The 25,778-nt window shown below is 38.1% G+C and overlaps 1 protein-coding gene across 1 annotated transcript; it reads left to right on the top strand.

Annotated features, from left to right (window-relative positions):
- The first annotated feature begins 24,292 nt into the window (after positions 1–24,292).
- Positions 24,293–25,507, top strand: LOC128638811 (transcription factor HES-5-like). The gene is made up of 3 exons (XM_053690950.1): positions 24,293–24,358; positions 24,625–24,799; positions 24,916–25,507. Exons 1-3 carry the CDS (start codon positions 24,293–24,295, stop codon positions 25,149–25,151), a joined length of 477 nt encoding a protein of 158 aa, XP_053546925.1. The 3' UTR covers positions 25,152–25,507.
- Positions 25,508–25,778: the final 271 nt, after the last annotated feature.

Genomic DNA, 25,778 nt, shown 5'->3' with positions numbered 1-25,778 from the left:
AAAAAAACATTTTTTCTGCTAAACTGGGTACTGGCAAACAGCTGCCAGTACCCAAAATGGCGCAGATTAAGTTAGAGTGGGAGGGTTATAGAGCTGTTTGGGGGGGATCAGTGAGGTTGGGGGCTAAGGGGGGGATAGTACACAGCAGCATATGTAAATATGCTTTTTAAAAAAAAAAAAAAAAAAAAAACATAGCTTTTATTTTAGTACTGGCAGACTTTCTGCCAGTACTTAAGATGGCGGGGACAATTGTGGAGTGGGGGAGGGAAGAGAGCTGTTTGGGAGGGATCAGGGGGTCTGATGTTTCAGGTGGGAGGCTGAGCTCTACACTAAATGTGATATTAACCCTGCAAGCTCCCTACAAGCTACCTAATTAACCCCTTCACTGCTAGCCATAATACACGTGTGATGCGCAGCGGCATTTAGCGGCCTTCTAAATACCAAAAAGCAACGCCAAAGCCATATATGTCTGCTATTTCTGAACAAAGGGGATCCCAGAGAAGCATTTACAACCATTTGTGCCATAACTGCACAAGCTGTTTGTAAATGATTTCAGTGAGAAACCTAAAATTGTGAAAAATTTAACGTTTTTTTTAATTTGATCGCATTTGGCGGTGAAATGGTGGCATGAAATATACCAAAATGGGCCTAGATCAATACTTGGGGTTGTCTACTACACTACACTAAAGCTAAAATTACCCCAAAAAGCTCCCTACATGCTCCCTAATTAACCCCTTCACTGCTGGGCATAATACACGTGTGGTGCGCAGTGGCATTTAGTGGCATTCTAATTACCAAAAAGCAACACCAAAGCCATATAAGTCTGCTATTTCTGAACAAAGGGGATCCCAGAGAAGAATTTACAACCATTTATGCCATAATTGCACAAGCTGTTTGTAAATAATTTCAGTGAGAAACCTAAAGTTTGTGAAAAAATTTGTGAAAAAGTGAACAATTTTTTTTGTTTTAACGCATTTGGCGGTGAAATGGTGGCATGAAATATACCAAAATGGGCCTAGATCAATACTTTGGGTTGTCTACTAAAAAAAAATATATACATGTCAATGGATATTCAGAGATTCCTGAAAGATATCAGGGTTCTAATGTAACTAGCGCTAATTTTGAAAAAAAGGGGTTTGGAAATAGCAAAGTGCTACTTGTATTTATGGCCCTATAACTTGCAAAAAAAGTAAAGAACATGTAAACATTGGGTATTTCTAAACTCAGGACAAAATTTAGAAACTATTTAGCATAGGTGTTTTTTGGTGGTTGTAGATATGTAACAGATTTTGGGGGTCAAAGTTAGAAAAAGTGTATTTTTTTTCAATTTTTCCTCATATTTTATAATTTTTTTTATAGTAAATTATAAGATATGATGAAAATAATGGTATCTTTAGAAATTCCATTTAATGGCGAGAAAAACGGTATATAATATGTGTGGGTACAGTAAATGAGTAAGAGGAAAATTACAGCTAAACACAAACACTGCAAAAATGTAAAAATAGCCTTGGTCCCAAACGGACAGAAAATGGAAAAGTGCTGCGGTCATTAAGGGGTTAATATATCTATGCCACAATTAGTCTGTTTATTAATGACCATATGCAAATACTAAGCCCAATAGAGATATTCACATAATTTTACAGTGAACTCTCAAAAAGACATAGATTATCAGGCTGCTACAGAGAGAAATATGTGCTTATATCTATAATCACGATCCAAAGCTTAAATGGATACCCCAATTTATCTCACAAAGATGCCTTATCATGTTTTCTAAGACAATGCATGATGATGTGTAGGAATAGATCTTATTTACATCTGGTATATATTCCTCATTATCACATATACATAGAGAGATAACTTAGGCCAACTCATAAGGAACCAAGTATGAGCAAATAAAGATAGTCCATCTTGTTACTCCTTCATATTTAGAGGTAATTTAGTAGATTCCCAATGAAAGGTCTAAGGTGCATAAGTAGGTAATTATACCTCAGGGGCCAGGCTTCCACAACCAAGATGGGGGGTTGTCACCTCCATCCGGATGTGTCGTAAGCGACCAGCTGCCACTACTCATAAGAGCAATGGGGCTGGAAGCTACACGTAGCCACAATGACCCTGGGTTGTACCCCAAGTATGTAGCACTACCTTATGGGATCAGATAAGATTTTTAAAATCTGGGGTGGTATTTAATCCACCTGGATGTATAGTTCCAAGTTTGAAGATCCACTGGGCTTCACGTTTAAGCAATGTCTTGCTCCTGTCCCCTCCCCGGTCCAATGGGGGTATGTGGTCAATGAGGATGTAACGTATGGAAGAAACAGCATGGCCTTGCTTGGCACAATGGCGTGCGACAGGTTGTTCGGAGTCTCCCTGTTTCAGTGCAGATCTTATTGCATGCCTGTGATTTGCCATTCGTTCATGTAACGTGCCTGTAGTTTTACCCACATAGAAGCACGAACATGGGCAGAAGAGGAGGTACACTACGTGTGTAGTGGTACACGTGATGGAATGTTTAATCACATATCTCCTGTTTGTGTGTGGGTGATGAAAGGTTTTGGTACTAACTAGGCCATTACACGTTGTGCAGCCTAAGCACCTATAGGATCCTTTGATATTTATAGTGGCCCCTGTAATGTAACTAGATTTCTGTTCAGTACGCATTAAGAGGTCCTTTAGATTGGTGCCCCTCTTAAAACCCACCATGGGTTGTAACTGTCGGGTGAATGTTAATTTTGGATCAGACGCCATTATGGGCCAGTGCTGATGTAAAATGCGTCCCGTGTTCTTGGTGGCTGGAGTGAATGTGGTAGACATAATTAATTTATTGCTCGTATCTCTCTTTGGTGTAGGCTTAATCAGTTCATCTTGAGTAAGTGAAGATGCTGTGGTCATGGTGTCTTGGATAATCGAGGATTTGTACCCCCTTTCACGGAATCTCTCTCCCACTCCTGTCAGTTGGGAGACCCCAGTACACATCTCTGAATTATTTCTCATTGTTCTTATGAACTGAGACTTGACTATGCCCTTTAAAAGGGCAGGAGGGTGACAGCTGTCTGCTCTCAGTATGGAATTACGGTCAGTTTGTTTATGATATAAGGTGGTACCCAGTTGGTGTGCCTTTTTAAAGACCGTCAGATCCAGGAAGTTGATTACTGTTGATAGACAAACTATCAACTTCCTGGTCTTTAAAAAGGCCCACCAACTGGGTACCACCTTATATCATAAACAAACTGACCGTAATTCCATACTGAGAGCAGACAGCTGTCACCCCCCTGCCCATTTAAAGGGCATAGTCAAGTCTCAGTTCATAAGAACAATGAGAAATAATTCAGAGATGTGTACTGGTGTCTCCCAACTGACAGGAGTGGGAGAGAGATTCCGTGAAAGGGGGTACAAATCCTTGATTATCCAAGACACCATGACCACAGCATCTTCACTTACTCAAGATGAACTGATTAAGCCTACACCAAAGAGAGATACGAGCAATAAATTAATTATGTCTACCACATTCACTCCAGCCACCAAGAACACGGGACGCATTTTACATCAGCACTGGCCCATAATGGCGTCTGATCCAAAATTAACATTCACCCGACAGTTACAACCCATGGTGGGTTTTAAGAGGGGCACCAATCTAAAGGACCTCTTAATGCGTACTGAACAGAAATCTAGTTACATTACAGGGGCCACTATAAATATCAAAGGATCCTATAGGTGCTTAGGCTGCACAACGTGTAATGGCCTAGTTAGTACCAAAACCTTTCATCACCCACACACAAACAGGAGATATGTGATTAAACATTCCATCACGTGTACCACTACACACGTAGTGTACCTCCTCTTCTGCCCATGTTCGTGCTTCTATGTGGGTAAAACTACAGGCACGTTACATGAACGAATGGCAAATCACAGGCATGCAATAAGATCTGCACTGAAACAGGGAGACTCCGAACAACCTGTCGCACGCCATTGTGCCAAGCAAGGCCATGCTGTTTCTTCCATACGTTACATCCTCATTGACCACATACCCCCATTGGACCGGGGAGGGGACAGGAGCAAGACATTGCTTAAACGTGAAGCCCAGTGGATCTTCAAACTTGGAACTATACATCCAGGTGGATTAAATACCACCCCAGATTTTAAAAATCTTATCTGATCCCATAAGGTAGTGCTACATACTTGGGGTACAACCCAGGGTCATTGTGGCTACGTGTAGCTTCCAGCCCCATTGCTCTTATGAGTAGTGGCAGCTGGTCGCTTACGACACATCCGGATGGAGGTGACAACCCCCCACCTTGGTTGTGGAAGCCTGGCCCCTGAGGTATAATTACCTACTTATGCACCTTAGACCTTTCATTGGGAATCTACTAAATTACCTCTAAATATGAAGGAGTAACAAGATGGACTATCTTTATTTGCTCATACTTGGTTCCTTATGAGTTGGCCTAAGTTATCTCTCTATGTATATGTGATAATGAGGAATATATACCAGATGTAAATAAGATCTATTCCTACACATCATCATGCATTGTCTTAGAAAACGTGATAAGGCATCTTTGTGAGATAAATTGGGGTATCCATTTAAGCTTTGGATCGTGATTATAGATATAAGCACATATTTCTCTCTGTAGCAGCCTGATAATCTATGTCTTTTTGAGAGTTCACTGTAAAATTATGTGAATATCTCTATTGGGCTTAGTATTTGCATATGGTCATTAATAAACAGACGAATTGTGGCATAGATATATTAACCACCTTTTGGTAATGTGAAATAAATTTGCGCCCAGTCAGTCATAGCACATTACCAATTTCCCCACATTTCTACTGGAAAACGTATTTATACATCATTGAAAATAGATTCTTTGGGTGTATAGTCAGAAAAGAGCCCACTTAATATTTGCAGTCATTTAATATTATCCTATTAACCGATAACAAGCACAGCAAGAATCACCATTTCTTTGTATATAATTCTAAACTTATACTTATTTATGTACATATATTATTGTTTTTATTTATGCACAAATGTGACTAAGAATGCTTATTACTTATCGCCACATATATTGGTGTGCTGCACTATGTGAGTTACCACAGTGTTAAGACACGACTTATGATTGTTTACCATCACCATGGTTACAGTTGCCATGACAATGTGTACACACAGTGACACTTGATCAGTCGATTAGAGATAATATTACGGCGATCTAAGGAAGATTCTTAAACATACCTAAATGTACATTAGCAATTGCTTATTTAGCACACATTCTACACTATTATGTATGAGTTATTACATGTTGACGAAATATACAACGCTGTTTCTATGCTTAATATTATAATGCCGCGAAACCGGAAGTGAGACTACATCACTTCCGGTAGGCATCACCACTGTGGAACGCAAGATGCGTTCCACACTCGATATTTGGCGCACTTTGGGAGTAACACTTGTTTGGTGAGAATTGTTAGAAACACTATAAATTGTTTGATGTTTGCTTATGTGTTGATGCTGATGAAGGGGTTGTGAACCCCGAAAACGTTCCATTAAAGAATTTTGTGGAAGTCCTGAGAGTGCATTTGCTTCTGTTACATATGCTACTTATATTTGCACCCAGGCCGTTGTCTCTTGGTGGGCTGAACTGGAAATTGTTTGGATATATATATATATATATATATACACAATTATTTAAAGTCTCTTTTAAAGGCACAGCCTACTTGATTTTTTTATTATTTAAAAAGATAGATAGAATCTTTCTACTCCCCAGCAGGCCATCCTTTTTCTCAGTACTGATCATCTTGCACAACCGCTAGATAGTGCTAGTTCATGTGTGTCATATAGATAACATTGTCCTCACTCCCATGGAGAATGATAATGATTATGCAAGAACCAGCGCTAATTGGCTAAAATGCAAGATTGTAAAAAGCACTGAGAGAGGTAAAAAGTGTATTAATATAACAGTGTTGGTTATGCAAAACTGGGGAGTGGGTAATAAAGGGACTATCACAATTTTTAAGTAGACTATCCCTTTTAATATCAGAAAACTCAGTAAGCAATTCCTTTATCTTACAGCGGGAGTACAAGCCCTACCACACACAAGCTTGGACACACACCCACCCACACATTCATTCACTGTTCTCTCTCAAACTCTCAATTATTTAAGATTCTCAAGGTCTGAGATCATCATAAACTGATAAAGTGAACCACATTCCAGATGGTCCCCAGAATAGTATTTCAACTTAACACACAGTGAGGTCAAACCTCACAGCTAACGAGGCATAAAGCGTGGCACACTTCTTTTGTTGTTAGCCTGAAAGCACTGAATAGACCAGTAGTGTGGGAAATCTTAAGGAACTGAAGTTCACACACACACACAAACTGCTCCTTAAAAGTATCTCAGTTCTCCCATCCCTGCACCTGCTTGAAACTGATAATACATCAATAATTCATATTTACATCCATTAAAAGGACATTTAACACTTATTGATTCGTTTAAAAACTGTATTTGTCCCACGCTCCCCAGAGTGGGCGAAAAGCAAATTCTTTAACCTGCAAATAAATATCTGGTTTAGGCAATAAGCAGCATTTTGAAATCCTAGATTTTTCCTTTTTTGGCCTCTCTAGGGAGCAGTAAAGGACAAAACACAATTTTAACACAAAACCAAGAGGTCTTTACTACCCCTTTAAAATAATAAATAAGCTCATTAAAGAGATAGGAAAGTCAAAATTATGATTCAGATAGATCATGTAATTTTCATGTAATTTTAAGTTTTCAAATTTATATTGTTCTTGGTGTCCTTTATTGAAAAGAAGGGCATTTTTATTAAATTACAAAGAAAATATATTTTTGTTTTATACTTTATACTAATGGGTTAAAACAATTAACGTCATACCCCTGTTGCCACAACAAATAAGGATGAAGTCAGTAAGACAATTAGGTGCATGCATGTATTGCTTTAATTGCTGGCCTTTTCCTTATTTTGAGTGGTACAGGTTTTGGGAGAATTTTTTTTGTCTATTAGTTTATTTCATTTTCAATGTTTAAACATTTAGTAAAAAGGAAGGTCGAAAAAGTAAGATCTTGTTTTTCCAATATTTTCTTACAATGGTTGAGATTACTAGTGGCACAATAAAAAGCACTTTTTCGCTCACACGCTAACTGCGCTCAAAGTAAAACATTATGAAATTGTAATATGAGCGCAAGTTAGCGCATTTGCGATCTCTATTGAAAGTATAGGTTGCGCTAGTGTGATGTAGACTTCGCTAACCCTTTCTGCTAAACATGCCTTACCATGGACTTGTAATATCAAGTCCAATGCTAATGTTAGCGCGGTTCAACGATATTGTGAATTGTTGCGATATCAGCGCTGCTGGTGCAATGCTGAATACGGAGAGCGTATTGCTCTCTCTGCATTCAGCAAGGTCTGTCGGACCTGATCCGCACTGTCGTATCAGGCCCGACAGACCTTTGTTAAATAAGGGCCTTGATCTCTATTTTCCCACAATATCACCGTTAATGGCCGATAATGGCCGCTGATCATATAAAAGAAAATGGATTAATGGAGTTCATATGTGCAGTAATTAAAGTGGTGTTTTAAACCAGGGACCCTGATACTGTCTCTTCAATACCCAATAACTTCTGTCTTACTGTCATACATATATGCATACAAATAGCATTATACTGATGAGAGCAACAAGAGCTAAATTGGCTGGTGTAACTAGTTTGTTTGGACTTTTAACCCTGTGACTTTTCAAAGTCATAATAAATTAATATAAGCATTTATAAGGCACTTTGTCTTGAAATCAAAGAGTCAGTACATGTAAAGTCCCAACCATCTTGTATTTTATCGGATAGTTCCATATTAGAAACTCTAGTTTCCTGTCCATATGGCAGTTTTTCCTAACCTTTATATGCCTTGCCCCTGGTCTCACAAAGTGAAAAGAAGAAACCTCCTAAATCCCTGGACCATTAATCATTTTTCCCAGAAACGACTCCCATGTGGTCTAAACTCCTCACCCATTAGCTTGTCTCCTGGGTGAAGAACAGGAATCATGGGAATTATGCAAATATCATATTCTTATTTACATGTCACATTCTCAGACGTCCTACAGTAATTTGATATCTTTGAGAACGTGAGTTGGAAATGGTAATTATATACTTGTTTCTAGCTATGCAAATGATCACATGTATACGGTATTTCATCGGTTTATTTATTTGTTGCCCCTGAAAATATATAAAATGCAAAATGTAAATCAGTTAAAGCCAAATAGCGACCCATAGGCCACTTTCAACCCACTGTACTAGTTTTAGTGGCCCCTTGGAAAAAGCAGAACCAGCAGAGGTCCTACTCAACAGACGGCCATGGTACAAAAATGTTTTGACCCTCCCAAAGGTAGCTCAGTAATAATATACATGCTACGTGATGCCTTCCTGCAGTGTTCTGTGAGGACACTGAGAAAATAATAATATTAAAAATAACTTAAATCTAAAATATGAGCATGGTTAATGTACAAGCAGAAACTTAGAAGACATATAATATACTAGGGATTTAGCCCCTCCCCTATTTAACGGGACTAATCAACCTACACATAGGACATAAAAAATTTTGTATATCATCTATTAAGAAGGATCTCACAGAAGGCAGGGTTTACAAAAAACAGTGCCAGTCTAGATGGGTATTTAACCTTAATTATGTGGATTACCGGGAACCACTCGGTGATGCCAGGCATATTGCGGGCCAGATTACCACTGGCGCTCTAACAGTGATGCGTGAATGAAAATGGGTTTATCACGGCTGTTTGCACACGTCGGATGTAGTACTTGTATTACAAGTTGAAAGTAAACACGATCACTTAAGTGCTATTGAAGTTACTGTTTCATGTACCTTTAAATTGATGGTAAACTCTTACCTTTTAAAAACATATCCGGTATGTTAGTGATATGTTGGATGCTAGTTACAACAAAAGTGCCATATGGGGAGAGCGCTGATTGGACAACAATTCAAACCATTAGCTTACAGAACAATTGGCTTTTAAAGTGGGCGACAGAGGGTGGGGTATTTGAATTTCATATCTACGTTAATAAGTAAGTTATAGAGCATCCTAATTACAACTGCATTACTAAACTCCATCTATAATATCACTAACATACCAGATCTGTTTTTAAAAAGGGGAGAGTTTACCATCACTTTATCTAGCCATCATTTATCTGTCTATCATCTATCTATCTATCTATTTATCCCTACATACACATGCACATATAGGTAGGGGACTATGTAGTCGATAAATAGCATTACCTAGTAGAGTAGCAACTGTATAAAACCTCTGTAGTCTAGGAATATTTGTCAATATAATAATTTTCTGGCTATTAAAAGGTGTAAAACGCTTAAAATCTCCTAATTCACTTTTACACACACACAAACTGTGTAACTATCATGGATGCAGGCAGTACGTATTGATCCAAAATTTGCCTTGTGGCCCTGCAGTTCCAAGATACACCCCTGATTAAACAGTCTTGGCTAGATTATGAGTGGAGTGCTAAATATCGCTTGTGTGCAAGTGATATTAGCTCTCCACTGAGTAATACCAGTGCACGCTAATTACGAGAGCAGGCTTCTATAGGCTCCAATAGGAGCCTCGTTCTGATGCCGTCAAAGACGGCATCAGAACCTCGCGCAGTGAAGGGGTAAGTAGTGCAGGAATGGCAGCATATTTTCAAAATATATATTTATATGACTATATACATATGTATTTAAGTGTTAATGTGTATATACACATATTAACACATAAATATATATGTATATAGATAGTCATATACATATGTATTTACTGGGAACACACAGTTCCCATAGACGGTAATATAAAAGCACTTTTCAGTACCGTTTTTTTTCTAACACCCCACTCCCATCAATTTTAGACCCCAAAGACTGCCTAGTGCAGTTTTTTTTTATTTTTTTTAAAAAGCTAAAAAAATTAAACAAAAAAAATATAATGCCCTGTAGTTTGAGGGCATTTGGGGCACTTTTAGAAAATTAACCAGAAATCAGATTTCTGTTTAATTTTCTAAACGCTAATTGCTACCGCGAGCTCACTTGTAATAGCTGGTTAGTTATCGCTCACCGATTTACGGCCGCACTATAAATTAGCGCTCCACTCTTAATCTAGCACTCTGTCTAAAATATACTATAGTAGATTTTGATTTACAAATAGCACATTAAGCAATCCTTGCTAAGGTTAACATTACTATAAATCTATGAGCTACTGTTCAGTATTCAGACCATTAATATGCAATTATGTACTCATATTTTATAGTTGTAAAAAATAAATCAGTAGGAAAGCATTTTTCAATAATTAATGTAATTCAAGTCGCTCTTTAAGTATTGCTCATCAAATGCAAGTTTCATACAAAACCACAAAAGTCTGTCTTATTAAGTGCACAATGCGACTTTTCATTTAAGTAGCCTTTCTTTAAGTGTCTGTGTAAGAGATCCATTCAAAAGCTATTTTTAATTCATTTGTTCCTAAGGGAAGAAACCACATCATGAATTCCAATCGTGTGAGAATGATATCAGACCACCCCGGATTGTGCGCTGACTGTCTTTCATGGAGAACATTAAATGCACAATAGTGTCACAGGTTTTATACTGTGCATTTAAAATTATATATTTCAAATATTATGGGCTAGATTACAAGTGGAGCGCTAATTTATCTCATGCCAGTAAACGTGCAAATTTGCCTGCTTACGGGCGAACAATAATTAACCAGTCATTACAAGTGGCTGGTTATTGCTACCAAGAGCTCATGGTAGCGATTAGTGCTCAGAAAATTAACCAGAGATCAGATCTCTCGCTAATTTTCTAAATGTGCCCCAGTTGGCCCCAAAATAAGTATATTATAGTTTTTTATTTTAAAAAAATGTAGCATTTTTTTTTAAATAAAAAACAACTGCACTAAGCAGTTTTTGGGGGCCAAAGTTGTCTGGCGTGGAGTGTTGGAAAAAAGGCACTAAAAAGTGCCTTTATATTGCGGTCTATGGGGAACTGTGTGCTCACTGTAAATAGATGTGTATTTGCTTTTATATATATATATATATATATATATATATATATATATATATATATATATATATATTATGTGTTAATATGTGTGTATACACATATTAACACATAAATATAAATGTATATATTCATATATGTATATATTTAACATTTCATGCCCATCGCTGCGCCACTTACCCCCTCACGTCATGAGAACGAGGCTCCCATTGGAGCCTATGGAAGCACAATCTCATGAACGCAAAGCTTCCATGCAATGTGAACACAAGGTCGCATTCACATTGCGCCTCACTTGTAATACCAGCGCACATTTGCATGCACTGGTATTGCTAAGTTAAACACAAATATCACTTTCGCTGAAGCGATATTTTGCAATCAACTTGTAATCTAGCCCTGTATGGTTATATATTTAAACTATAGCATCTTAATGTGGTTGAATCTGTATTAGCCCTCTCTAAACTTTTAATGAATAGTGCAAAGGGAGCTCTTAGCACACTCATATGATCGCTGAAATAGAAACGCTAATGATTGCCCCTATGTATACACTGGCTGCTATGGGCTCCACCCAGCACTTGGGCCCTGCTGCATCAATGGTAATTCCGCCCCTGCACAGTAGTACTAATATTTTTTAGTTCCATTTGTAATTTAAAGGACCAATCAACAGAGTAGATTTGCATAATCAACAAATACAAGATAACAAGACAATGCAATAGCACTTAGTCTGAATTTCAACTGAGTAGTAGATTTTTCTTCTGACAATTTTAAAAGTTATGTCTTTTTCCACTCCCCCTGTACCATGTGACAGCCATCAGCCAATCACAAATGCATACATGTACCATGTGACAGCAATCAGCCATTCACAAATGCATACACGCTTATTCTTGCACATGCTCAGTAGGAGCTGGTGACTCAAAAAGTTTAAATATAAAAAGACTGTGCACATTTTATTAATGGAAGTAAATTGGAGAGTTGTTTAAAATTGCGTGCTCTATCTGAATAATGAAAGTTGAATTTTGATTGAGTGTCCCTTTAAGCTTTAATCTTGCAGCACATATATATATATATATAGCCAATAAAAGCATTAAAGGGACATGAAACCCAAAATTTTACTTCTATAATTCAGATAGAGCATACATTTGTAAACAACTTTCCAAATTAGTTCTATTATCTATTTTGCTTCATTCTTTTTGTATCCTTTATTAGAGGAGCAGTAGCAGTTAACTACTGGGAGCTAGCTGAACATATCAGTAAGCCAATAACAACAGACATATATGTGTAGTCACTAATCAGCAGCTGGCTCCCAGCTTCTGAGCCTACCTAGGTATCCTTTTCAGCAAAGGATACCAAGAGAACTAAGCAAATTAGATAATATAAGTAAATTGGAAAGTTGTTGAAAATGTTATATACTGTATAAATCATGAAAAAAATGGGTTTCATGACCCTTTAAGGGCACAATTCCCAACAGTTTGCCACCACAAATATAATAAAACCACATTTAGCCTTGAAAGTACTGTCTTGGTGCAATTCTCAAAGAAAATGGGTCGCCCCTGTGAGTTGCGAGCTGTCTCCCATAGAAATAATGACAGCTTTCTGCTATGTATAAGTTTGCAATATAGGAGGAAGTACACAGGAATAACCCAGCGTATCTTTAAACTTTAATATCACACATAATACAAATCAAATAAGAAATGACGCTGTTTTCAGTGCACTGTACCTTAAATTTTCAGTTTTTTTGTATGTGTAGGTTTTCCTTTCAGAGTAATTAATGTTTTGATTATTTTGACACAACTTTGCCACCTTTTAAATTGCGAGAGAAAACAGTGAGATCTGTAGGGGGGAAATATTTAGAGAGAATTAGACTGGGAATAATAATGATGAAATAATTCAGATTCTGAGCCACCACATTTTTTTTTTATTATAAAGGGACATTCTAATGAAAAAAATGAAATGATATAATTTGTAAGAAGATATCATTTTTCTATTACTGATCAACTATTGCCTAGATTACAATTGGAGCATAATTATGGAAGCAGTATGAAGTATTAAAGGGAAATTAAACTGCTGGGTACAACTCCGACGAGGAGCGGCACCATCTTCAAGACCTCCGGCACGGAGCATCCTTCCTGGCCGACGAAATAACGATGAATGACGGTTCCTTTAAATGACGTCATCCAAGATGGCGTAGCTCGAATTCCAATTGGCTGATAGGTTTCTATCAGCCAATCGGAATTATGGTAGGAAAAATCTGATTGACTGATTGAATCAGCCAATCAGATTGAACTTCAATCCGATTGGCTGATTGGATCTTGAAGATGGAGCCGCTCCTCGTCGGATGGATGAAGATAGAAGATGCCGCTTGGATGAAGATGTCTGCCAGTCCGGATGTCCTCTTCTGCCCGGATAGGATGAAGACTTCTGCCGGTTCTGATGTCCTCTTCTGCCCGGATAGGATGAAGACTTCTGCCGGTCTGGATGTCCTCTTCTCCCCCATCGGATGAAGACTTCGGCCCGGCTGGGTGAAGACGACTCAAGGTAGGGAGATCTTCAGGGGGTTAGTGTTAGGTATTTTAAGGGGGGTTTGGGTGGGTTAGAGTAGGGGTATGTGGGTGGTGGGTTTTAATGTTGGGGGGGTTGTATTTTTTTTTTACAAGTAAAAGAGCTGATTACTTTGGGGCAATGCCCCGCAAAAAGCCCTTTTATGGGCTGGCAAAAGAGCTGATTACTTTGTAATGTAGAATAGGGTAGGGACTTTTATTATTTTTTTTTTATTATTATTTTATTAGGGGGCTTAGATTAGATGTAATTAGTTTAAAATTCTTGTAATATTTTTTTATTTTCTGTAATTTAGTGTTTGTTTTTTTTGTAATTTAGTTTAGTTTATTTAATTGTAGGTATTTGTAGCTAATTTATTTAATTTATTATAGTTGCGGCGGGGTCTAGGAGCGGCGGTTTAGGGGTTAACATATTTATTATAGTTGCGGCGGGGTCCGGGAGCAGTGATTTAGGAGTTAACATATTTATTATAGTTGCGGCGGGGTCTAGGAGCGGCGGTTTAGGGGTTAATAACTTTATTTCGTTGCTGGGGGCTCCGGGGGCGCCGGTATAGGGGGTAGAACAGTATAGTATAGTGTGAGTGCTTAGTGACAGGGGTATCAATAAAGCTGTAAAAAAGCCGAAGAGCAGCAAGATTGATGATTGATAACTATCACAGTTCGCTGCTCATCGCCCCGTACTTGGTGCGCGGCTTTTTGACAGCTTTATTGATAACTTTGGCGAGCGTATTCAGGTCCGCGGCGGCGATGGTAGGCTAGCTTAGGCGAGCGTATTGGGCCGGCGAATGCAGGTAAGTAGACAGCTTCATAACTAGAGGCCTATATCTTTTTTTAAGTTATAAAAAAAAACATGGTACATTATAAATAGTTTTTTTTCACTTTGATGTGTTGTAAAAATATGTATCTGTTTCGTTATGAATGTGAATTTGTGACAAAAACACGGATATTCTATCTGAACAGATGCACTAACTAATTTTAAAGAAAACAAACAAGTAAACCCAAAAAGTGCAGTCGGATGTATCAAACTGCTCCAGTGACATGTATATCACTAAACAGACCTTAGGTACGCCTGTCATTCACAGCTTTTGGCCTCAAGCGGTAAGCTAGGACTCTGTTGCCCCAGACCGATGCAACTTACTTCAGCGTCTCCCGCTACCACGGCTCTAGCATAGACTCAGCATATTCACCTCTGCTTCCGTTAGTAGTGACGTCACCATCCGACAGTTCCAGGGGTACAGGCTCACAGGGAAATCTGGAAAATCCTTCATAATAAATCAAAGCTACAGAGCCATATTCGTATTGACAAATACTGCATATTGACACAATTTATAAATAAACAATTATGGAATACGTGTCGATATACTGATGTTTATAAATGCAAGTTAATCTGCACAATATACTTGCACGGACACACATCCGTATCCACAATCTTGTTATACGCATACAAAACATCAGTATATAGACCAAATATCAAATATTGTTGTAGGGATGAAAAACACACTATACAAAGAAACATCTTTCCAAACATCATAAATCTCTGAACATTTGGCACTTGTGCACAAATAATTGAAAACTCCATTGGTATGGGATATATGCTTCTATACTGATGTCTGTATATGCACATCTGTTGGGTAATATTTGCCCGGACACACACTCGTATCCATAAATTCATTGTACATATAGCGACTTCTGTATATGATAAACTAGAGCACACTGCACAGAAGAAAATTTTTCTAGACTCGACAAGCTTAAAAATATTCTGCAGACATGGAAAAGAGTGCACATGAACAAAATGTAACCTGTATATCCACCACTATAATACCACTGTAGGTACTTTATTATTATTATTATTATTATTATCGGTTATTTGTAGAGCGCCAATAGATTCTGCAGCACTATTAACAAAGGCGGAGTACAAAAAAAACAGTTATAGGGATCAAATGGGTAGAGGGCCCTGCCAAGAGTTGCACTGTTGTAGTCAGCTCTTGAGAAGGTGATCAACAAACAGCTGGACTCTTAAGCTTACCTGCTAGGAGGGTTCAGGGGATAGCAATGGAGGAGAGGAACTGGTATAAAGAAAGGTTAGCGTAGGTTGTATGCATCCCTGAACAGTAGAGTCTTTAGGGAGCACTTGAAGCTTTTAAAACTAGAAGAGAGTCTTGTGGAGTGAGGCAGAGGGTTCCACAGGATGGGAGCCAGTCTGGAGAAACGGGAGTGTGATGAGGAGACAAGAGAGGAGGAGAGTTGGAGGTTGTGAGCAGAGCGAAGGGGATGGGAGGGAGAGTATCTGGAGACAAGGTCTGAGATATAGGGGGGAGCAGTGCAGTTGAGGGTTTTGTATGTCAGAGTGAGAATTTTGTGTTTGATCCTAGAGGCAAGAGGAAACCAGTGAAGAGATTGACAGAGGTGCAGCAGATGAAGAGCGACTTGTAAGGAAGATGAGTCTGGCAGAGGCATTCATTAAGGATTGTAAAGGAGCTAGGTGGTAGGTGGGGAGACCAGAGAGGACAGAGTTGCAGTAATAGAGGCGGGAGAGGATGAGAGAGTGGATTAAAATCTTAGTTGTGTCTTGTGTAAGGAAATGTCTAATTTTAGTGATGTTTTTAAGGTGGAAGCAGCAGGCTTTAGCCAAAGACTGAATGTGAGGAGTGAAAGAAAGATCTGAGTCAAATGTGACCCTGAAACATCGGGCATGCGTGGTAGGATTAATGATGGAGTTGTCAACAGTTATATAGAGATTAGGGGTGGGGAGTTTTGAAGAAGCGGGGAAAATAAGGAGCTCAGTTTTGGAGAGATTTAACTTGAGGTAGTGAGAGGATATCCAGTTGGAGATGTGAGAAAGACAGTTAGTGACATGGGTTAGCAAGGACGGAGAAAGGTCTGGTGCAGAGAAGTAGATTTGGGTGTCATCGGCATACAAATGATATTGTAAACCGTGGGACTTTATTAGGGAACCTAGTGATGAAGTGTAGATTGGTAGATTGAGAAGAGAAGGGGACAGAGGACAGAGCCTTTCGGTACTACGACAGAAAGTGGTGACGGGGCAGAGGAGGCCCCAGAGAAGGCTACACTAAAGGTACGGTTTGACAGGTAGGAAGAGAGCCACGAGAGGGCTGTGTCACATATGCCGAAGGATTGGAGGGTTTGGAGCAAGAGAGGGTGGTCAACAGTGTCAAAGGCTGCGGACAGATCAAGGAGAATAAGCAGAGAGAAGTGGCCTTTTGATTTTGCTGTAAGTAGGTCATTGGTAACCTTAACAATTGCTGTTTCTGTGGAGTGATGGGGACGAAATCCAGATTGCAATGGGTCAAGGAGGGAGTTTATTGTAAGGAAATGGGATAGGTGTGCATAAGCTAGTTTTTTGAGAAGCTTTGATGCAAAAGGGAGGAGGGAAATAGGGCGGTAGTTGGATGGGGAGGTAGGATCAAGGGAAGGTTTTTTGAGGATAGGTGTGACCAGTGCATGTTTCGGCGATGAGGGAAATATACCGGTGCTGAAGGAGAGGTTGAAAGTGTGTGTGATTATAGGGGTAAGGGTTCGCAGAGAGGGAGGGGAGTAGCTGTGAGGGGATAGGGTCAAGGGGACAGGTAGTGAGGTGAGAGTGCAGTATAAGTGCCGTAAACTTCTTCCTCAGTAACAGGGGAGAATGAGCTAAGTTTAAGGTTATGTGGGTTGTGGTTGATTGAGAGCATTTGAGGGGGTGAGAGAATGGAATTACGTTGAGAGCTGATTTAATTTCTGATGGAGTTTATTTTGTTATTGAAGTGGTTGGCAAAGTCTTGAGCTGACAGAGAAGTTGTATTAGGAGGTGGGGGAGGGCGGAGAAGAGTATTGAAAGTGGAGAACAAACGTTTTGGGTTTGAAGAAAGATTAGAGATATGAGTAGAGAAGTAGTGTTGCTTATGGAAATTAAGAGCAGAGTAGTAGGAGTTCAAGATAAATTTGTAATGTTGAAAATCAGCTGAACTCCTAGATTTTCTCCAGTGCCTCTCAGCAGTACGGGAACATCTGCGTAGGTATCGTGTCAGAGGAGTATGCCAGGGCTGAGGATGAGTGTTTGATTTCCGAGCTATGGTAAGAGGGGCGAGATTGTCAAGGACGGATGTAAGGGTGGAATTATAGTGGCAGATAGATTGGTCAGGGCATGAAAAGGAGGAGAAGGATGAGAGGAGAGGTTTGAGGGAATTAGCTGTTGTTGATCTAATGACGTAATGCTTCTGTGAAGTTTGGTGTGAGGAGCAGAAGGAGGGAGAGTTGTAGGGAGGGATGATATGTTGCAAGTAAGGAGATGGTGGTCAGAAAGAGGAAAGGGGGAGTTTGTGAAGTTTGAGAGGGTGCATCGATAGCTAAAGATCAGGTCAAGGGAGTGACCATCTTTGTGAGTGGGAGAATCAGTCCATTGTGACAAACCAAAAGAGGAAGTGAGTTGCAGAAGTTGTTTTTCAGAGGAGGCAGTGGGATTGTCAAGAGGGATGTTGAAGTTACCAAGAATGAGGGAAGGGGTGTCTGAGGAAAGGACATAAGGTAGCCATGCAACCAAGTGATCTAGAAATTGAGTTGAGGAACCAGGAGGATGGTATATGACTGTGACACGTATAGAAAGAGGAGAGAATAAGCGAATCATGTGGGTTTCGAATGAGGAAAATGTCTCATATGTCACAAGTTACTCCTAATAAATAATAATATTGTATCTTGAGTTAAAGGGACACTGAACCCAATTTTGGTATCTTTATTTGAAAGCAATAATGTAAGTTTAGATGCCGGCCCATTGTTGGTGAACAACCTGGGTTGTTCTTGCTGATTGGTGGATAAATTCACCCATTAATAAACAAGTGCTGTCCAGTGTCTGAGCCAAAAATTGTCTGGCTCCTTAGCTTAGATGCCTTCTTTTTCAAATAAAGATAACAAGAGAATGAAGAAAAATTGATAAAAGGAGTAAATTAGAAAGTTGCTTAAAATTGCATGCTCTATCTAAATCACAAAATAAAAAATTTGGGTTCAGTGTCCTTTTAAGACCTGATGGTGTACGTGTGCCCAGCTTTGAAATCCACACAAATCCTACAAAATGTAAAACATGCTATTAAAACACATTTAGTTCACAACCTCTGTTACATTATGTGAAGTTTTTTGTAGTTTGTTTTTTTTCCCCCATAAATGTGGCTTCCTTTTTTCTGTACTTTGCAACCTATTTTCCAGCTGATCCTTTGTTCTATAATAAAGTTTAGTGAGACACACTTGTTTTTGTTCTGTAAGCTCCTAACTGTGGGAAACTTCAATAATTTCGTTGAGCATACATTTGCATTGTGCTAAGAAAAAAGAGAATAGTTACTTTAGCAGACACAGTTGGTTCAAATTGACGGATACAGATTTCTCTTACAAGTTACAAAAGAAGAATTAACAATTGTATTTTTTTACAAAACAATCCTTTGATATCTTTGAGAAAAGAACTTATAATAAAATTGTTTGTACTATCAGTTTGCCCAAGATTTGTGTGTGTAAAATTGTAATAAAAAAAAATATTCTACTATGTAAGATCAATTAAATTTGTAGTTTAAAGTTAAATTTAAATTGAAACTCTCATATTGCTATATTCATACATTGGCTTATGAGCACAGAAACATTACCTTTGCAATGATCGTGCATTTTCATATATTTTTTTAAAAAGTATATTATATATTTTTCTTCCATTAACTGGTATATGGAAATACTTTCAAGGCATGTGCATAGACACAAGCAGAGATTTTTAAACCATTGCTCTCAAGAGTTAGGGCTAGATTTATTAAAGCCCTACGGCTGCAAGTTCTCACAAGAACTTGCTCGCCGTAATTTATCAAGCAGCGGTCACCAGACTGCCGCTTCCCTAACCTTTTCGCCACCTCTAAGGTGGCGAAATTCAATCTCCTCGGTCTAGTCAGACCGAGGAGATTGACAGCTCCTGCCCGCGCTTGATTGGCTGTGCGCGGGCAGGGGGCGGGATTGCACGCAAGCACAAAATTGCGCTTGTGTGCAATGGCGAATACCTGCGGGTAATTTCGCCCCGCCACAGGCGAGCTGAGGCATACAGGGGCGCGTATACGTGTCCCTGTCCGCCTAAGGTTTAATAAATCTAGCCCTAAGTGTGTTAAATTTGTAAGGGTATTTGTTTGTTTTTTGTTTTTTTTGGGGGGAGGGTTTATATATTTTTTTTATTGCTTAATAACATGTAAATAAATTATTTCCATGGTAATTGGGGGGGAAAATCTTTAAATAGGTGAAGGGTCTATTCACAAAGACTTTTTGATAAAAAGTCATAATTTACAGTATCAACAATAAATCAATAATTTAAAAAAGAAAAAAAAAACATCTGGATTGATTTGGAACTGAACCAGCTGTCTGATGACTCACATTAACTTGATTTTGATTGGCCGTTTACTCCGTTTCAAGTTACTTGAATCTGACTTTAAAATATTCAAAGACAGTTTTGCTGGTTTCAGTTGATTCAAAGTTAGAACAGTTTTTCTTGTTTTCAGTTGATTCAAAGTTAGAACTGACTTACTAGCCACATTCATTTTCATTTAGCAATTGTAATTAATTTCCTTTCTATGTTCGAACTGCGTTAAAGGGACAGTCAAGTCAAAATTAAACTTTCATGATTCAGATAGAGCATGCAATTTTAAACAACTTTCCAATTTACTTCCATTAGCAAAATGTACATAATCTTTTTATATTTACACTTTTTGAGAGACCAGCTGCTTCTGAGCATGTGCAAGAATTTACCTAATATAAGTATACAAATTTGTGACTGGCTGATGGCTGTCACATGATGCAGTGGGAGTGAACATAGAGATAACTTTGAAATTTGTCAGAAAAAAACTACTACTCCCTTGAAGTTCAGACTAAGTGCTATTGCATTGTCTTTTTATCATGTGTTTGTTGATTATGCAAATATACCGTATTTACTGGTCCCAACTGACACCTGTAATTCCTTTGTGGTTTATCTACATGAGCTATGTGAGATTGTTGTAGTATGTGACTGTGTAACCAACTTGCGTTAGTAAATAGTCATTGTGACTTTTCATCCAATGGACAGTTTAAGCCAAATGTATTATTATTAGTAGTATTATTATTATTTGTCACAATTCAGATTGTCACTGTGGAATTGGATCCAGGTGCTGTTGGGAACAACCCAACCATAGGTCCATGAATCAGTATTAGGAGGTGACCCACCAACAGCAACAGGGAAAGCATGAATACAATAAGCTATATAAGCAGGACAGTTCAGAGGGAAATTGAGTAAAAAACTAGCAGAAGTTAGCATCAGGAGATCAAGGAGAATTACAAGGACAGAATCAGTAGACAGTATTGTAGGGTCAAGGAAAGGCTGGAGGGAGCAACTGGAGATCATTTAGAATTAGTAGACAGTATTGGTGGGTCAAAGAAAGGCTGAAGAGAGCAATGGGAGATCAGGAAAAATCAGTAGACAGTGCTGTAGGGTCAAGGAAAGGCTGAAGAGAGCAATGGGAGATCAGGAAGAATCAGTAGACAGTGTTGTAGGGTCAAGGAAAGGCTGAAGAGAGCAATGGGAGATCAGGAAGAATCAGTAGACAGTGTTGTAGGGTCAAGGAAAGGTGGAATGATCTAATGCCACATATTACCCTGAAAACAGGGTGTGTATACTGCAATATTGTATGAAAAGTGCACAATAAAATTTGTATTTCAAATATTATACAAAATAATTAAACCATTCGCACAAAAATAAGCAGGGGGGAAATTGTATTATTAATGTACAGCAAAAATCATAACTAAATTGTTCACCAAAAAACTTTATTATCAAAAATGTAAAATTTTAATTTAAATTACACAGGAATAAGTCGTATTAACTATGCACATTGTAAATAGCAATATAAGTACACTGGATGTGCAAAAAATGCTGAACATGGGTGTTCCATGGCTGTATATGAAATTGTCTCTCTAATCCCAGCGTAATTCTGTAAAGATTTTCGCACTACAGATCTCACAGTTTTTTCTTGCCAACTAAAAAATGGCGAGCTTTTCTCAGAACACTGACGGTACTTATAATCCTAATAGATAAACACATGCATACAAAAATATAGGCAATCGTAAGATGCTATACATAAAGCAGCATAATGAGATTTAGATTGGCTGCAGGATTTAATTTTTAAAGTGTGCCCCCTGCTCACCACTAACTTCGCTCCCCGGTCTGAAGTGTCCTTTTCCAGCAATCTCTATTGCTTTCAATAGGAGACATCTCACCACTCGCACCTTTTTTTAATGTATTTTACGATAATTCCACCAGGTCAGCCCTCAATATATCATCATCATCATTCATTTGCAAATGCAAAAACATGAATAAAACAGATCTTCAATATATTGCCAGATGCAAAATCAATACAGATATCAATACAGTACTAATGTATACCTATCAGCAAATTACATTCATAATGTACAGTATTTTATTTAAAATAAACATCACTCTATGCAGTTACAACACAAACACATGTACTCTATTACCTCATTAACCTGCTATAAATGGAAGCACTCACTTATAGAGGCTATGTTGCTATTGGTCAATGTTTCTGATTGGCTGTGGAGACAAAAGAAATGTGATGTAAGGTAAGATTTGTATGTTTGTTTTATTTAGTGTACCAGATCCGATGTTTATTGATTGACAGTCATTAGTGTTCACTAAGGGTGCCATTGTGGAAAAATGCAAGTTCCTGATTAATGACATATACTATTTTAAACAACTTTCTAATTTACTTCTATTATCAATGTCTCTTTGTTCCCTCGGTATCTTTTGTTGAAAAGTAGGGGCATATGCTTAGGAGCCATTCCATTTCTGGAGCTCTATATGGCAGCAGTTTTGCAACAATCTTATTCATTTGCAAGAGCACTAGATGGCAGCACTATGTCTTGCCATATAGTGATCCAGATGCCTATCTATGTATCTCTTCAAAAAAGAATATTAGGGGAGTAAAGCAGATTGTATAATAGATGTAAATTAGAAACTTTTTTAAAAATGGTATGCTCTGTCTGAATCACAAAATATTTTTTGGGTTCCATATCCCTTTAACTCTTTGGCTGCTAAGCCATTTCCCACCTGGGTGCTAAGCTGGATTTGCTATTATACTTTTTTTCTAGATCCCCAAGACTTATACAGTTGGAAAGGTTAGGCGATTACCTTCCCAACGGTGGATCTTGGGGGTCTGTAGCTGCTTAGATGTCTGAGATACAGGCTTCTAAGCAGCATGCCCCCATTTCCCTATATTGTCCATTGTTAATTTTAAATAAAGTTGCTTGGTGACGTCATCACGTCATTGCGCATGATGTCACTGCGCAAATCGGGAAACCCCGGCGATGCCTCTCACTATTCAGGCCAGATTGCTGGGTGGGAGTATGTGGGAGCCCCCAGATTGCCCTAAAGGTGGTTAAGTGCTAGCGACGGTTCTGAGCCATCGTCAGCACCTGACTGGGACAATTTGCGACGGCTCCGAGCCGTCGTTAGCACTCAAAGGGTTAAGCAGCTTTAGAAACCATCCTTTGCCATCACAAACTCAGTATAAAGATACAGCAAATTATCTCCCTCTTCTTTTGATGCTGTAGTCTTTGAGCGGACAGTAACAGGACAAAACAATCCCATTGTACTCTCAACTGCAACTGTTATCAACAATTGAGGTAACCTCTCTCTTATAAATGACTATTTTTGTTTTGTTTTGTAAGGACATTACAAGGGGTAGAAAAGTCCAAATTGAAATATACAGGAATGCATTTGAATGTGAAATGCAATATCTTTTTGCAATATTTTTTTAGATTTTTTTTTCAGTTGCATATGCACATATGCTACGTGTGACTAGATTATCAGGATTCAAATACCATGCCTGTTCAGAGAGCTGGTCGAGGTGTGTATTGCATCAGTGAAGAATTCATTTGTGTCATACAAGAAACTGCTGACTCTCTGAGAAGGTATCATGCTTGAATTCTGGTGCCTGAGGAACTCCCAGCATATGTGAATATGCTTCCTCAAAACAGTAATAACTTTTAAAAGTATTTTGCTAAAGGAATTATATTGCAAAAACACTTATGTTTAAAATGTAAATGCACTCATGCACATTGCAAATTTATTACTAATATTTTTTCTTTTTTATCTTTTTTTTTTTTTTTTTTTAATCCAGGAACATTTTTTGCTGCTGTTCATTGTAGATTTGTTTGCAATACCATTTATGTTTGCGAACAAATGTGAGCAAAAACAAACAGTTGTGTGTTACCTTTTTTTGCATGGTTTCTAACAATTGCTTACTGGCTTTGCAGTAGGTTTTTAGACAATATTTTTAATTCATTAAAGATTATTTGATACCCCAGAACAGGTATTTTATTTGTTATATACATCTAATTTGTTAAGATCTTCATTATGCATCTTAATAGCATTTTGATATATGTCTTTCCCACACTTTACTTCCATCCCACAGCTTGCCCCCTGCCTTCTATACTATTCTGCTGTATCACAAACTCCAGATGTCCCCATATAATGGGACACACTTCTATTGTCCATCCTAGAGCTGTGATTGGCTGTTGAGTGTGGGAACCTCTGCACAGCCAGTTCCTCACACCTAATTATGCACAGGGAGCACTATATATAGAGGGGTCATTTGCTGTAGTGGCAGCTTTTCTCTTGAATGACTGTTGTACACTTACTGAACAGGATGGCTCCTTGTATCCTTACCATGAAAAGTGCTCATTGCAACAGTGAAGGAAAAATTCTTAGAAAGGTAAGCATTATTTGACATTTGGCTGGTGACATATGTTTATGACAAATTTAATTGTTTTACGCTGTCTTGGGTATCAAGCAAAAGTTTAAAAATTTAAACTGGCAACATTAAAATTATTTGTAACCTCAACTGATCCCAGTATATTATACCCCCCATCCCACCCCCATACACATTTAAAGAGGAAATTTGATTTGGGGCTTGAAATGCTTTGTATAAGATATATTCTGTACACCATCATACTCATAAAATCTTGTATTTTCTCCCAGCTAAAGAAGCCAGTGATTGAGAAGATGAGGAGAGATCGTATTAACAGCAGCATTGAGCAGCTCAGGATATTGCTGGAGAAAGAGTTTCAGAAACAGCAACTTCCATCCAAACCAGAGAAGGCTGATATCCTGGAGATGACAGTGAGCTTCCTGCAACAGCATCTGGCTGCTAAATGTAAGTATAGTGTTTAGTTTTGTTTTTCTGTTTTTTTGTTCACTTTTTTTCTGATATAACTTAACAATAATAATGTGTACAAACCTAATGTGTTTTATTTTTGTTTTTATTTATAGCAGCACCATCACCCAGCCAGTCCTACAGAGAAGGTCACTCTAGATGTCTCCAGGACTCTCTGAACTTCCTCTCCCTGCAGACACAGCCAGAAACTGAAGTCAACCTGTTGCATCATATCCAGAAGGCACAGTCTCTATCAGAAGATGTCTGTTTTGTCATGATGTCTCACAGCCCCATACCCTCCAAGCACACTGCCCTATTGAGCACCAGGAATATCTGGAGACCTTGGCAGTAAATCCACAGACTTTTTTTTTACCTACTACATGGGAATACTTTTGCTTTACCTGCACTCATAGCAGCTATTTAATTACATTATTACAATATGTTTTTACATATATTGTTAGAATATATTATTATGTCATTTATGTAATAACAATGTTATTATCAAAAGTGTGTTTTATATTAAAACTACAGTGGTGAGTTATTCAGGAACTCTTGAATTGTGATACAGTTCATGGATTTAAGTAAAACAATATTGTTCATAGAAGTAGATGTAACAGCATCAGCAGATTATCTTCAAAGAAAGAAATTATCAAGTCACATAGTAATTATAAAAAATATACAATGTAAATATATGATTTATAATCTGATACTGGGAACTTCTGACAAATGCCTCATTACTGTGACTATGAGTGTTTTGTTTGTATATATGTTGCAAAATGTAATGCACTGTTTATATAAAGTTAATTGTGAGATTAGAAGCTATACCCATTTTTGTACATTACAATGTAAGTATTCTCAGTGAGAAAACTGTATTTTTATATGTACATTTGTTGCAGAATACAATGTAAATGTTCTATAAAATCATTTAATTAACCTAAATAGTGAGAGTAAAAACCAATACCTATTTTTGTATATTACA

Source organism: Bombina bombina, chromosome 8, assembly GCF_027579735.1.
Source record: "Bombina bombina isolate aBomBom1 chromosome 8, aBomBom1.pri, whole genome shotgun sequence".
In the NCBI taxonomy this organism is placed as follows: domain Eukaryota; kingdom Metazoa; phylum Chordata; class Amphibia; order Anura; family Bombinatoridae; genus Bombina; species Bombina bombina.
This window is presented reverse-complemented; position numbering and strand designations above follow the sequence as displayed.